Source organism: Poecile atricapillus, chromosome Z (assembly GCF_030490865.1).
Source record: "Poecile atricapillus isolate bPoeAtr1 chromosome Z, bPoeAtr1.hap1, whole genome shotgun sequence".
Classification (NCBI taxonomy): domain Eukaryota; kingdom Metazoa; phylum Chordata; class Aves; order Passeriformes; family Paridae; genus Poecile; species Poecile atricapillus.
Genome location: NC_081289.1, coordinates 12,008,191 through 12,020,645, shown reverse-complemented (window position 1 = coordinate 12,020,645; position 12,455 = coordinate 12,008,191). Strand labels below are relative to the sequence as shown.

The 12,455-nt window shown below is 38.5% G+C and overlaps 1 protein-coding gene across 2 annotated transcripts in view; it reads right to left on the bottom strand.

Annotated features, from left to right (window-relative positions):
• Positions 1 to 12,455, bottom strand: part of LOC131573437 (gamma-secretase-activating protein-like) — a 45,432-nt gene that overhangs the window by 10,700 nt on the left and 22,277 nt on the right. Inside the window, exons 16-24 of one of the 2 annotated variants that reach the window (XM_058827403.1) lie at positions 11,414 to 11,631; positions 11,050 to 11,119; positions 10,334 to 10,416; positions 9,662 to 9,715; positions 5,651 to 5,776; positions 5,170 to 5,225; positions 4,730 to 4,761; positions 3,117 to 3,178; positions 1,505 to 1,600 (exon numbers count right to left, since the gene is read on the bottom strand). In XM_058827403.1, coding sequence (XP_058683386.1) covers positions 1,505 to 1,600; positions 3,117 to 3,178; positions 4,730 to 4,761; positions 5,170 to 5,225; positions 5,651 to 5,776; positions 9,662 to 9,715; positions 10,334 to 10,416; positions 11,050 to 11,119; positions 11,414 to 11,631 — 797 coding nt within the window. The remainder of the gene's footprint in view (positions 1 to 1,504; positions 1,601 to 3,116; positions 3,179 to 4,729; positions 4,762 to 5,169; positions 5,226 to 5,650; positions 5,777 to 9,661; positions 9,716 to 10,333; positions 10,417 to 11,049; positions 11,120 to 11,413; positions 11,632 to 12,455) is intronic. The other variant, XM_058827404.1, reaches the window with a different exon arrangement.

The following is a 12,455-nucleotide window of genomic DNA, read 5'->3' as shown; positions in this document are numbered from 1 at the left end:
TGCTGATGCTACAGAGAACTGTGGGAAGACTGAAACCAGTTCATTCCCCTGAAAAACTCTGAAACATTTAGGATAGATTTGAGATGTGAGAGTTTCTAATTAGGATGAGGGAAAACACAAGTTTAAAAATTAAATAATTTCTAAAGATTTCCAAACAGTATCTAAGATGCACCAACAGAAAGCAGAAACAATTTTTAGAGGCATATTATCTTTGTTTATAGTAGCTTTTTTAAGAATAAGCCTGTCAGTTGAGTTTGAGAGAATTAGTCCTAAGAGTTTGCTTGTGGGGGAGGGCTGAGATTTGTTCTGCAAGATTTAGTCTACAATAATTTAGCTTTGCAGATCAAGGTTGAATAGATGTTTTCACATTTTTATCTTGTTTTTACTAAAAGTGAACAAACTGTTATTACAAATTGAAGAAAAGGAGAATAAATGGTCCACTTGGGTTTTTTTAGCACCATTTTCAGGTACAAAGCTTTGGTTCATGTTGTATTGTCCCTATTTAATCAGCCACTAGTTTTAGTTTCTTTCCTACAGAGATACATAAAAATCTGCAAATTGCCAGTGAAACAACTTGTGAAGTTATTGAAGTGAGGCTTGAAAAGTCAGGAATGGCAGTGGGACTGCAGTGGTTCAGAGAACACTGTGACATTGACAGAGTAACTGACTCACACAGGACTTTGGAGGAGATGCAGGCATCAGTAGCCTCCAAGAAGATTCCCAAGGTTTTCACCCCTAGAGAACAGCACTGTTGGGAGCTTCTACTGAACACTGGGGCAGGGATGACACAAAGAACAGGATTTACAGTTGCCATGCAAGCTTTTGAGGACTCTGTGTTCTGCACTTAAAGGACATGATCTTGAGACAGACAAAACCATGTACTTAACTTCTGTGCACAACAGTTATGGTTTCTGTAGTTTGGTTTTTTTTCCTTTTTAAAGGTCTCTTAAGAGGATGAAAGACAGAAAAATAAGAATTTGGAAAGCAAATTTTCACAGTAGTTTACAAAGATCTCTTCATGCAACACTGTCTCCTGTCACATACACAGCCCACCGAAGGCACTGGATAGGAGTGGTGGTGATTTACCCACATGTCAGATTGTAGTGACATATTTTGTTCAATTTTATTTCCCCTGGTGTCACTTTCATTATTCAAGACCTGCAGCAATGTGTTTTACAGGAAACCAAATGGATGTAACGGCTTTAAACTTTCAGGATGAGTTCTCATTTTGTTTCTGGGAGTAGAACATATTTGCACAAGCTGTAAATGGAACCATTTCTTCTGCATTCTGAGTGACTGGTACAACTCTTTTAATAATATTTAAGTAACATTAATTTTCTTTATCAATTTATATAATATTAGGCTGAAAAATATGTTTAAATATCTTAAAACTTAAAATTTCTTCTCACCAAATATATGCTATATACAACTGGTACACACACAAGGACCTACAAACCAACAAATACACACTAGCTCACAATAGTGACTATGAAATCAAACTAACCAGGTTTGCAACATAATCCAAAACTATTTGGTCAATCTTCTTTTTTCCAACATATTGTAGATGTCTCATAAGGTGATCCTTCAGCTGAGCAACCATCTAGGAAAACAATGCCAAAAATTTGTTGTCGTTGAGCATCTTCAAAGAGACACAAAAGCTGCAGCAGGTGCAGGGCCTGATCAATAGGCAATGGCTCAATAAAACATTTCCCCAAAACTCCAGTTCAGAGTGAGATCCCAAGCTACTATACAATCTTGCTAAACTCAGCAGCAGATGTGAATATTCAAAATGGTTACTTGGTGCAAATTTAGCAAAATTAATATGAAGTTCAACTTTCAATGATACTGAAAAGAAAAAGCTTACAGTTCTCACATCTCTCTGCGTAAAGCCAAGGGAACAGGATGAAAGAAAGATTTAAATATGAACATTGAATCCTAAGAATATAAGTACTTATTACAAATGAATGAACCTGAGAGATTTTATGATGGAGAAAACTACCATAAGTACAATTTGTGGTAGTTGCCAAGAACCTGAAAACCAGTGATTAATGGCAATTTCAGGTTAAACATTAATTGTGAAGTCATTAAAGTTGGGTGTTTGTTAACATACAGTCCATGCCACTCCCTACTCTCTCCTTTCTGAAATAATTGCTGACCTCATGTAGCTTCAGATTGCAACTCAAGTCCATACTGGCTCTTTTCTGAGAATTACTAAGAAGCTCAAAGTAAGACTGCAGTAAATAAAAATCTGTTTCAAGGAACTTATATGTAGATTAATCTCAGGGTGTTAAGACAGATATACAGGTATGAGGAAGGCATAGACAAAGTGACCTGCTTTTTGGATCTGTCTGAATAAAGGGAGGGGAAGGAATGTAGAGAAGCTTCAGAGAATGAAAGGCAAAACTTGGAGACAGGAAGATGAAGGAAAGAAGGAAAACTTGCCTCAGATGTGAACAAACAGGACAGTGTTGATCTGCTCCTCAATGCTGAGACCTTCTAGTGTATGCTGAAGAGTTAGTTGATATTAAAAGTAAAAGAACAAGAGACAAGACGTGTATTCAGACAGAGGGAGGACAGGTAGAGATTTGAGACAGGAGTTATTGCCCAGAAGCATACAGATGGTAGATCCTTTAGGGAGATCACTGGCAAAAAGAGTGCAAAAGGAGAAGGGACCTCAGAATTGCCCTAACAGTCTTAGAAGTGAGATAGAAGGAAAAGGAAACAGTAAAACAAGGTGTTCAATTGAGGAGCAAGATGATCTCTGCTCATCAAATTGAAAGAAGCTGGGGGGGCAGGAATTCACTTATGTATGTTTTAAAGGCATAAAGTAGTCCAAAAATAACTGACAGAATAAGATGACCTCCCAATTCCTAGCCAAAGTTACACTGGGAAAAAGCATTTTGACAAATCAACTTTCTATTCCCGTTTTTCCCCTATGCCTTAAAGTAATCTGCTAAAATAATAATATGATGATGAACTCTAAAACATAGGAAATGCCATGTTTGCCCCCATAGCTACCCTGAGTGAGCTTCCAATCAGCACTGGAGCTTGGAAGGTCACTCCACACATCTGTGGAGCCTGTGCGTCCTCTAGTGCACACTGACAAAGGCACATACCAGTCCCATGAGCAACTGCTGCTGATAATCCTCCTCTTCAAACAGAGGTACCAGCCTCGCCTCTGAAACAAACAGAGCAACAATCATTCAGGGACATGGCACTACAGAAATATCACAAGAATCCAGACAGATTCAAAAGTACTTAGGAACAGACAAGTAAACAGAAGCTGTGGTTTGATCTGCTCAGCTACAGAACAAAGACACTGAAGAACCATGGACTGGATAAGAGAAGTGAAAAATGGAAAATAACCCTTTATCTGCCATCCACTTCTTCTTTTTGATATTTAAGAGTTATTACAGTGTGGTGACTCAAGAGAGCAAAGAGGCAGAGAGAACCTTCTGGTAAGACAATGCTAATGTGCTACTTAGATCTTGTCATTTACAAACAAACCCTAGCCACTGCATGGGTTTTCCAAGGAAATCACTAGACAGAAAGTAAATAGTCCAGGGAATCACCTCCCACTGATTCTCTCCCATGGTCTGGCTGTTTCTGTTACTGAGATTTGAAGACCACTATGAAAAGAACACAACCTCTCTAACTAAACAGAAGGAGATTACAGTGTGTACTGAAGTAAATAACATGTATTTCCTAATCAGTGCTTCCTGTCTACTAAAACAAGGAAGAAAACCAATCTTCTATTTCATGATATAGATAAAACCAACTCAAGATTTAATGGAACCAAGTGCTGAACTCTTAAAAAAAATTCACCTATTTTTGTTTACCTTTAAATGTTGGGTTTTTTTTCACCTTTAAATGGTGGTTTACACCACCACCTAGCAGCACAAAGACCTGCACTGCTGGATTTTAAGGTACTCCAGGACTAATCTACAGGGAAACACTACATTGATGCTTATTACTGGTTGGCAGCTATTTAGAAATTATCTAGTAACAGCTAAACATTGGACTTCTTTAGCAATAAGCACCTTTGAAAACATGAAGCTGAGGTTCACAAAGTTGATACAAAGTCTCTCAAAGTGAGAGCGCATTGCAATAATGAGCAGTGACACGGATAATTGCTGTTAGGGGCTGGAAATGAGTACCCTGAAAATTCTTGGTAATAAATGGCCAAGCAGCACTTAGATCAGCATCATGTCACAGCACACAGTGACAGGGCACATAGAAGGCACTGATGTGTGAACAGCAGGAATGTAATACACCACTAAATGCAGCTTTACTTATTTTTGACAGAGAAACTGAGCATTAAAAAATATCAAGTGTTTCTGGCCGAAGGAAATTTGTTACACCTGCACTGTGTTTTTTCACCAGTCCTAATCTCCTGCACAAGTTCTGATGTTGCAAAGGCTGTGAACAAGACTCAACAGTAACATGGTGTCACTGATATTCTGCTCCACAAGAAAAATCCTGAAGAAGATATCCTTTAGCAGACCGAATTTTACTGCTTATGTTGTTAGATCCAATATGAACTAGGGACTTTTTTTTTCAAGCATTTCCTAGTTAGTACATGAAAGGTTTCTTCTCATCTTAAATCCTCAAACTCCTCTGTGCTGAAAACACATAGCAACTGATTTTTAGCAAACAACAGCTGGATGGAAATTTTCTAATAAACCTAAGTCTTACAGCTAAGGCCTACATCAAGAAAGGTTTTACTTACCAGAGTCCCAAGTGTCCAGATGAGAAAGCACCCTGGGGTTTGAAACAAAAATCAGTGTGTTTCATATGCAATACTCTAAAGGCTTTCACAACATCATTAAAAACTCAAATGAGCCTTTGATCTTTCAAAGACAGCTAAAGAAATCTGAGAACAGTACATGTGACTAAATGTAGTAAAAATACTAGATATCATTAAAAAAATTCTGTCTAGGTTGCCTGAGAATAACTTCACATCTACCATAAATTCCCTAGCACTGGAGGCCTGTATTTCTGCTCATGCTGTAGTGATTACAAGGATTCCAATAACTGATTTTCACCAGGATAATCTTCTTTAAAAATATCTAACCGGATACATAATCAACTAATTAAATGGCATATTAAATCCTCCAACATACCTGTGCAAAATAAGAAGGGGTAAATATAATAGAAACCAGCACGTACTTTTTGGCATTTTCAAAAATATTCCTCAAATATGCTGTGGCTCTTCTCTCCTCTCTCTGGTTTGTAAACAAACAAAAATCCCAAAATGAACAAAACAGAAGACCAAATAAAGTACTCCTTGACAGAATGAAGATGAAAAATGAATTTGGTTTTCTCTTTGAATGGAAATAAAACACAGTGGGGCCTCATACCATCTTCCAAGTGCCCATGCTCACAGGCACTCACAGACATGTAAACTTTGTGACAATACAGTGCAAGCTCTGCTTTTCTTTAATTTCTTGCATTATTTTAAGAGAACAAAACTTACAGGCAATCACCTTAGGTGAAATGACTGCAAGTCTCTGCACTTCTGTTAATCAGATTTCCATTTATTTATCTTCAAAATAAAAAAGCCAACTCATCCATGCTTAACTTTATAACACCCATTTCAGAGGCAGGTCTGGACAGTTCCAGCGTTTCAGTTCCAGTACCTCTCACTCACCTCTTCTGAAAGGTTTCGCCATTCCCTCCTGAGAGCGTTACTGTGGTAGTGCAAGTGTGGCTCTGCATACTTCACACTCTCCAAGTTTGAGTTGAGTTTCTCCCAGAAGCCTTTGGAGTTTTGGAACTACAGAGTGTTGCAGAGAAAGCATGAATACAGGCTGCCCTCTTGAAGAAATACCTCATCACCCTCCCATTAAGTGACTGCAAAGACATGTGGTTAATGTAAAAGCAATCTAAGTGAAAGAAGTTAAACCAAAGCACCAAAACTAATTTCTCTTGGTGGAATGACAGTGGTAGCACTTACTTGACTTGAGTCAAGATTTGGTGCCTGGAAAGAAACAAATATTTCTGGGTCACAATTCATCTGACCTATTTACATGTTTGAGATGAGAAGAACTGCAGCACAGTACACTGGACTTATTGTCTAGATTTCCTCTGACTGTAAAAAGAGCCTTAGGCTATTAACTTAAATGGAAATGTTTATGCTTGGTCAAATAAATCCCATTTCAGGTTTCTAGTAGCTCCAAACAGAGGAATACCACCATGGCCACGACAGCTGGAGGATGCCACTATTTTCAAGCTGCATTAATACTTTGACTGCAAACATCCATTAACCAACCTCAACAGTGCTTCATCCCACAAAATAAACAAAATCCAGAAATTTCCATAGCAATTCTAAAGCATTTGACTCTAATGCTAAAATTAACTTAAACTCAGCTGTGAACAGACAGGAGGAACAAAATCTAAACAAAACCACACCGGTTTCCTGAGCTAGTTCTTGGACTGGGTATAAAAGTTTGAAGCTGCTGTTTATAAGGGGGCCAAGACACAATCCTTGCTGAGGAAGAGATGAGATTAAGGTGATTCTTTTCGACAGTTTTAAAAAACAAGAGATGGTATGAGCTGTTCTTGCCCCTCTTGATATTATCCCTCAACACAGACATTATAGTAACAACATTTGAATAAAGAGAGTTTTAAGCACACAATACTCTTGCACTAAAATAACTTATTGCACACAATAAACTTGCACTGACATACTGGATTTTGCTCTCTCTTCTCAACTATCCTACAATAACAATAACCTTAAAATAAAACCTCAAAAGGAAGAAACCACTTCCTACTATAAACTATAATTTGTCAAGGAAAATAAATTTCAAAGACTCAATCCTGCCAGCCACTTTCCTCTTGCTGCCAGTGCCTATTGTCACTTTATTATTGTAGCTGCAGCAGAGAAAATAAATCTTGGGTTTTACTTCATATTAGTTATATTTAGCAGCTGCAAACTAAGATCACATATGGTACCATATGTTCACTCTGTTGGACTTAACTCATGATATCTCCAACCTACTACTGCAGAATGTTGCCTAAATGTTACCAGTATGAAACCAGAGACATATTAAATACAGCATAAGGGTATCATCTAGTGACCAATCCATGCAACAGCACTACCACTGCAAAACTGTGTTTAGACCACACTGGACTTGGATACGTGGCTGAGGGAAGCAAGACAGCAATTTTCTTTCCTGTATGAAATCTCTAACAGGAAGTGGTAGACTTGAGTGTTGTCTGCTTTTAATCCCAAAAAGACACATTGTATTAGATCTCATTAAAAAGTCAAAAGTTTAAAGGATTTTTTCAATTAAATCTATTATTTCTTGAGGATCATCAGGGCAAGGAGTAGATAGAGAAGGCTTCTTCATCTTAGGTGTTTATTTGGGTGACATTTCTAGAGAGTCAAGAGTTAACACCTAAGTATGACACCTAAAAGACATTGTATTACCAGAAGTCAAAGCAAGGCCTTACCAGTTCACAATCATGAAAAGCTCCCATGAAGCCTTTATTAAGTAGTGGGTTTTCAACTGAAGATAAGAGAGCTCTCTGCTACACCCCTTGGAAAAGATGTGGGGTGACAATTGCCTTCAGGAGGTCCACATTTCTCTGGACTGTAGTGCTGTGTCTCCCCAGCAGTGCTGGCATTCAGAGAGCGTTGTAAAACATCACTCTGCACCCCAGGGGTTCAGAACAGCACAAGGGAGAAACTCTCTCCTGGTGCTCTGACAACTTTTTGCACTATATATTTTCACTCTTCCCTGGACCTCCTCCTATTTCCTTTATTTCTCTTTTTCCTCCTGCCTTCTCCCTTTCTGACTGAACTTATTTGCAGCCCTGCAAGTTTGATTTGTGCTTAAAAAGGGGGGAAAAATTAGACTTATTAATTGCAAACCTTATGTAGAGCTTTTGGACAATTAGACTAACTGTTCCCCCTTTCTCAGTTCATCTTGGTGAACAGGAATGTAGTAATAAAAACACCTGATACCCAAAGAGCACAATTTTTTTTAATGTGAATATGGACATATCCCTCCCAAAAGCTCTCCACAACTCATGAGATTGAGAACTCCAAAAAGGTTCTCAAAGTAACAATTAACAATTCTCTGAAATGCCATAAAATCTCTGCAACAGAAATACTACTTGTAGAACCAGATCTGTCACCAGGGTCGGATGCCAACAATATGCACCAACTGAAACACCAACTGACCACTTAAGCTGTGGGGGGTTTGTGACACTGGTGTGGTACAAAACAGCCAGAGCATTAAAGCTTACCCTGTGCATTAGCATCTTTGTCCTCATGCAAGAGTCAGAGCAATTTGCTGTCAAAAGTAGCAGGAAATATTTGTCTTTAGCTCAACTCTGACCTTTTCAATCTGTTTAGGTTTCAGACAGAAATAGGAAATGAGTTCCACAATCAGGAAGTATAGCTGCTAAAGGCATGCACCCCAGGGGCTTGAGGTTCAATCTCAGACAAACTAAAGTCCCACTAACTTTAACCTTCGTGAATTACAGGGACTATCTGCACACAAATTTTCTCAAGATCTGATTTTCCCAGCTGTCCCAGTTCTCAGGGCAGCCTTTCCAAGCAAAGCATGCAAAACCCAGTTCTTGACAGTAACCCCATGAATCTGTGCAGCACAGCCATGATGCACTGCTGCAGAGTGAAAGGGCAGAGGGCAATTTCACTGATTTTTAACAGGTTTTGTGAACACTGATGCTTTATGACTAATTATAAGCACATCTTTAAAGAGCTACATGGAACAACATTGTCACATGTCCAGAATCTAATCCTATCTGTTGCTGGTGTGTCTAAACTCCTCATTCTTTCCGTTAGCTCTCCACAACAAACTGCTTATTAAAATTCTCTTTCAGATTTTGTAGGGGAGTGCTTAGGAAAATTTCAAGAATTTCTCTAAACTGGAGCTGAGAGAGTGGAATGGGAAGTTGGGAAGAATCACTCATGTTGTTTTCAACGGAAAGTACAATTTCCTACCCAAACAGCCTGTACTCTCCCCATACATCCACTGCCCTTTCCAGGCTGTGCAGGAATTTGCCTAGATTTAGTAGTCAAAGCCCTGACCTAAGTGCAATCACAGGATGCTCTGGACAAAACAAAGTGAGAGGGTCACAAACCATCCACACCAATGGCAGCATAATGAAGTAGCCCTCAAAGTAGGCATGTGTAGACATATATAAAAATATATAAATAACATATATATTATATATTTATATATTATAAATAAATATATAATAATATATACTATTATATTCTATATTATATAATATAGAATATAGAATAATCCGTTATTATATATAAATATGTAATAATATATATTAAATAAAACCCTACTTGTCTGTTATAACACCTCTGCCTTCAGCTACCAAAGTCATACAGCAAAGTGGTATCAATCTGATTAACAAGAACTAATTCATGGATAATCCTCCCTGCTGAATAGAGGTGTCTTCAGCAAGGGAAAAAAACCCAACCATTTTTGAGTCTGATTAACTGATATTTTAGTAAATGCATAAATCATTTCCAACAGGGCAATTTTCTGTTCACATCTATTTTTGGATAGGGCTGTGGGGACGCTGCTGCATTAATATTTAGTACATCCAACCCACCAAAAAAAAAGCAGCTACTAATCTGCAAATACAATTATGGTTTTATACTGGAACTTACCTCCAAAACAGGTAGAGAAATAATGTCTGTGGCACATATTACTCCAGGGACAACCTATAAATAAAGACAAATTATTTATAGTCTTATAATTTAGCATAGAACATGGGGCATCTAAATGAATCTCCATCACTCATTTCCTCTGTGAAACTAGCTAGGTAGCCAAAACTGTACCCTTATTTGTAAAAAAACAACATACTAGAACAAGGTCACAGCAGAGAAATTAAGACACTATTTGCTCTAACTGTAAAGTCTTGCTTGAAGTTATTTTACTTCTGCAATCATACTTGTAAATCTTAACTCTACTGAATCTGTTTGTCCTGGAAATAACTGCATGATTTTGCTGGTTAAATGTATTCTTTACTCTATAAACCTCATATCATAAGGAATAAATTAATACTTCATTATGAAAACTGAGATATTTAACCATCCATTTAATTATAATAACTGTTCTTGGTTTTGCAAATGCTTTTATTTGTTGACAAAAAATTTGACTCATGGAAAACACCAAAAAGAGTAAGACTCTGAAAACTAAAACAGGCATAAAGCACAGGCATAAAAGTATCAGTTTGGAGCATATCTATGGAAAGGTAGGACACACAAGCTATAGGCTGTACTAAGGGATAAAAAACCAGACCCTCTAGTTATTAATTAAAGTACCAGCTGTTATCTTACCCCAATCCAGTCATGCAGTGATGTGTAGGGCAGGAGTTTATCCAGGTTCTGAATTTCTGGACACATTCTGCAGTACAGGGAGGCTGAATGCAATGAAAAAAGATTTATAAGGGCAAGATTGTACAAACTATCAGTTAACAAGAGTAGGCTTCACTGTTTCTTATCTGACACTTTTTTAGGGACAAATCCTGCTGCTGTCTCTGAAACAGCTTCCTCCATAGTGGAACTGGTCCCATTCTGTGCACAAAAGGAGGAAGAGAAGTCCAGATGGCTGCAGGGCTAGGTCAGCTGTTTGGCTACAGCTCAGCACTGCAGGGGTCCTTTGTACAAAGACTCCGCACTGGCTAGACTGAGAAACCAGCTATTAGAAGAGTATCATGATAAGCCAAATCCTTTTGAAAAAAATGTTTTGGGCTAGAGCTAGAGGATAATAGAGCTGAGGAACCAATCTCCAGAGACCTAAAATTATAAATCCATTTGCTCCACTAGACAGAAGAATGCATTTGAAAAGTTTTACTGCCAATCTGATTTTGAGATGTCTATGTATCTTCTAAACTACTGATACTGTCTCTTAATGCCACAAAATGCAGGTTAGTTAACACAAATCATAACCAAAAAGTTCAGAAATAAGAGTCAGTTTGTACTGCCATGGACTCTCCTTCAGTGTCAACTGGAGAATGCAGGAAAACTCAGTATGCAGGAAAAGAAATACCTACCAATGATAAATTCTTGAATGGGGTCAAAAGAATGACATGTTGACAGGTTCTCAGAAATCCATCGAATAATCTGTCAGAATGAGAACAGGGACCTTGTCACACCTCTCTGTTTAAGCAAGTGTTGTAAGAGAGCACAGAAAATTTGGTTTTGGTAGTAACATTTTGCCTGGAGTAGTGATTGATACAAATGTTTTCAGGACAGCCTAGACCCATAAAGGGGTTTAGGGCAGCCCAGCTGAGGAGCCTCTTGGTGCTGCCAGGTGAATAGGGACTTCTCATTAGCTAATACCATTCATGCCCTGCTCCTGCTTTGTATAAGACATGAGTCACCAGAAAAAAAATTTAGAGCAGGTTCTTTTCCCACCTGAATTTCCAAGTCTTCTGTGTGTTGGAAGTAGAGCAGGGCACAATGCATAGCTGCCAATCTCTCACAGTCTCGTTTGCTCTTCTGTAGGAACTGCAGCAAGGCACTGTCACTGATGCTCACATTGTACAGACTTCCTGCATCACAGGCCAGGACTGTTGACACCCATGGGGACCGGATGGAACAGTTTTGTAGTGTGTCAATTCTTGCATCCTCACCTGAAGAACATTGGTTTGAGAAAAAAAAGGAGTAAGAACATAAAATCTGCCTGCTACCAGTCTTTTTCTTAAGACTCCTAGGCCTCCAGCAGTAAGAAAGAGTCTGCTTCTTGCACTACCTGCCCTGGTGTTATGCTGAAGAGGAGTAGGAATGGTGGTGGTTCAATAAAGAAAGCAGAAAAGGAGCACAGACCATACTCAGTTCTCTCCTTCCCTATTGCTAACAAAGAGAAGGTATAGACATTTGAAGCTCACAATGCTGCTCCAAGGCAAATAAGAGTATATGTGATGGAACACAGCAGAGCACAAGGACAGTAGCACAAGTTCAACACTAGAATTAGCACCTATTAGCTTGTGCAGGTCAGAACAGCTCACATGCAGAATCATGATACAAACTTCTATTGGTGGATCTCTTGCCATCAATCCCAATGGCCAGAACAAGAAGGTTCTGCTCTATCATTATTCACTGAAGCATCAGACCAAAACCATTTTATTTATGCTAGTGTTCACCACCATGGTACCATACAGGTACTATATTTCAGACCCTTTGCATCAGAGAAATCAGGCCAAACATCCAGCAGTGATGCTTTCCACTCATTTTTAGCAGGACAGTATTTCATTACACGTACAAAACAGGTATTATCTTCCTGTGATGGTGCCCCTGCACCAGTTTCCACAATTTATGTCTCCTTCACCCAATCAGAACAACAGATTTCTGTTTTCAAACAAAGGTACCCCACTTCCAAAAATAAACCACTTCCCACAAGATGTGTTTGTTGGAAATGAAGTAACACGCATCTCAGATGAGACTAAATTAAATTGCA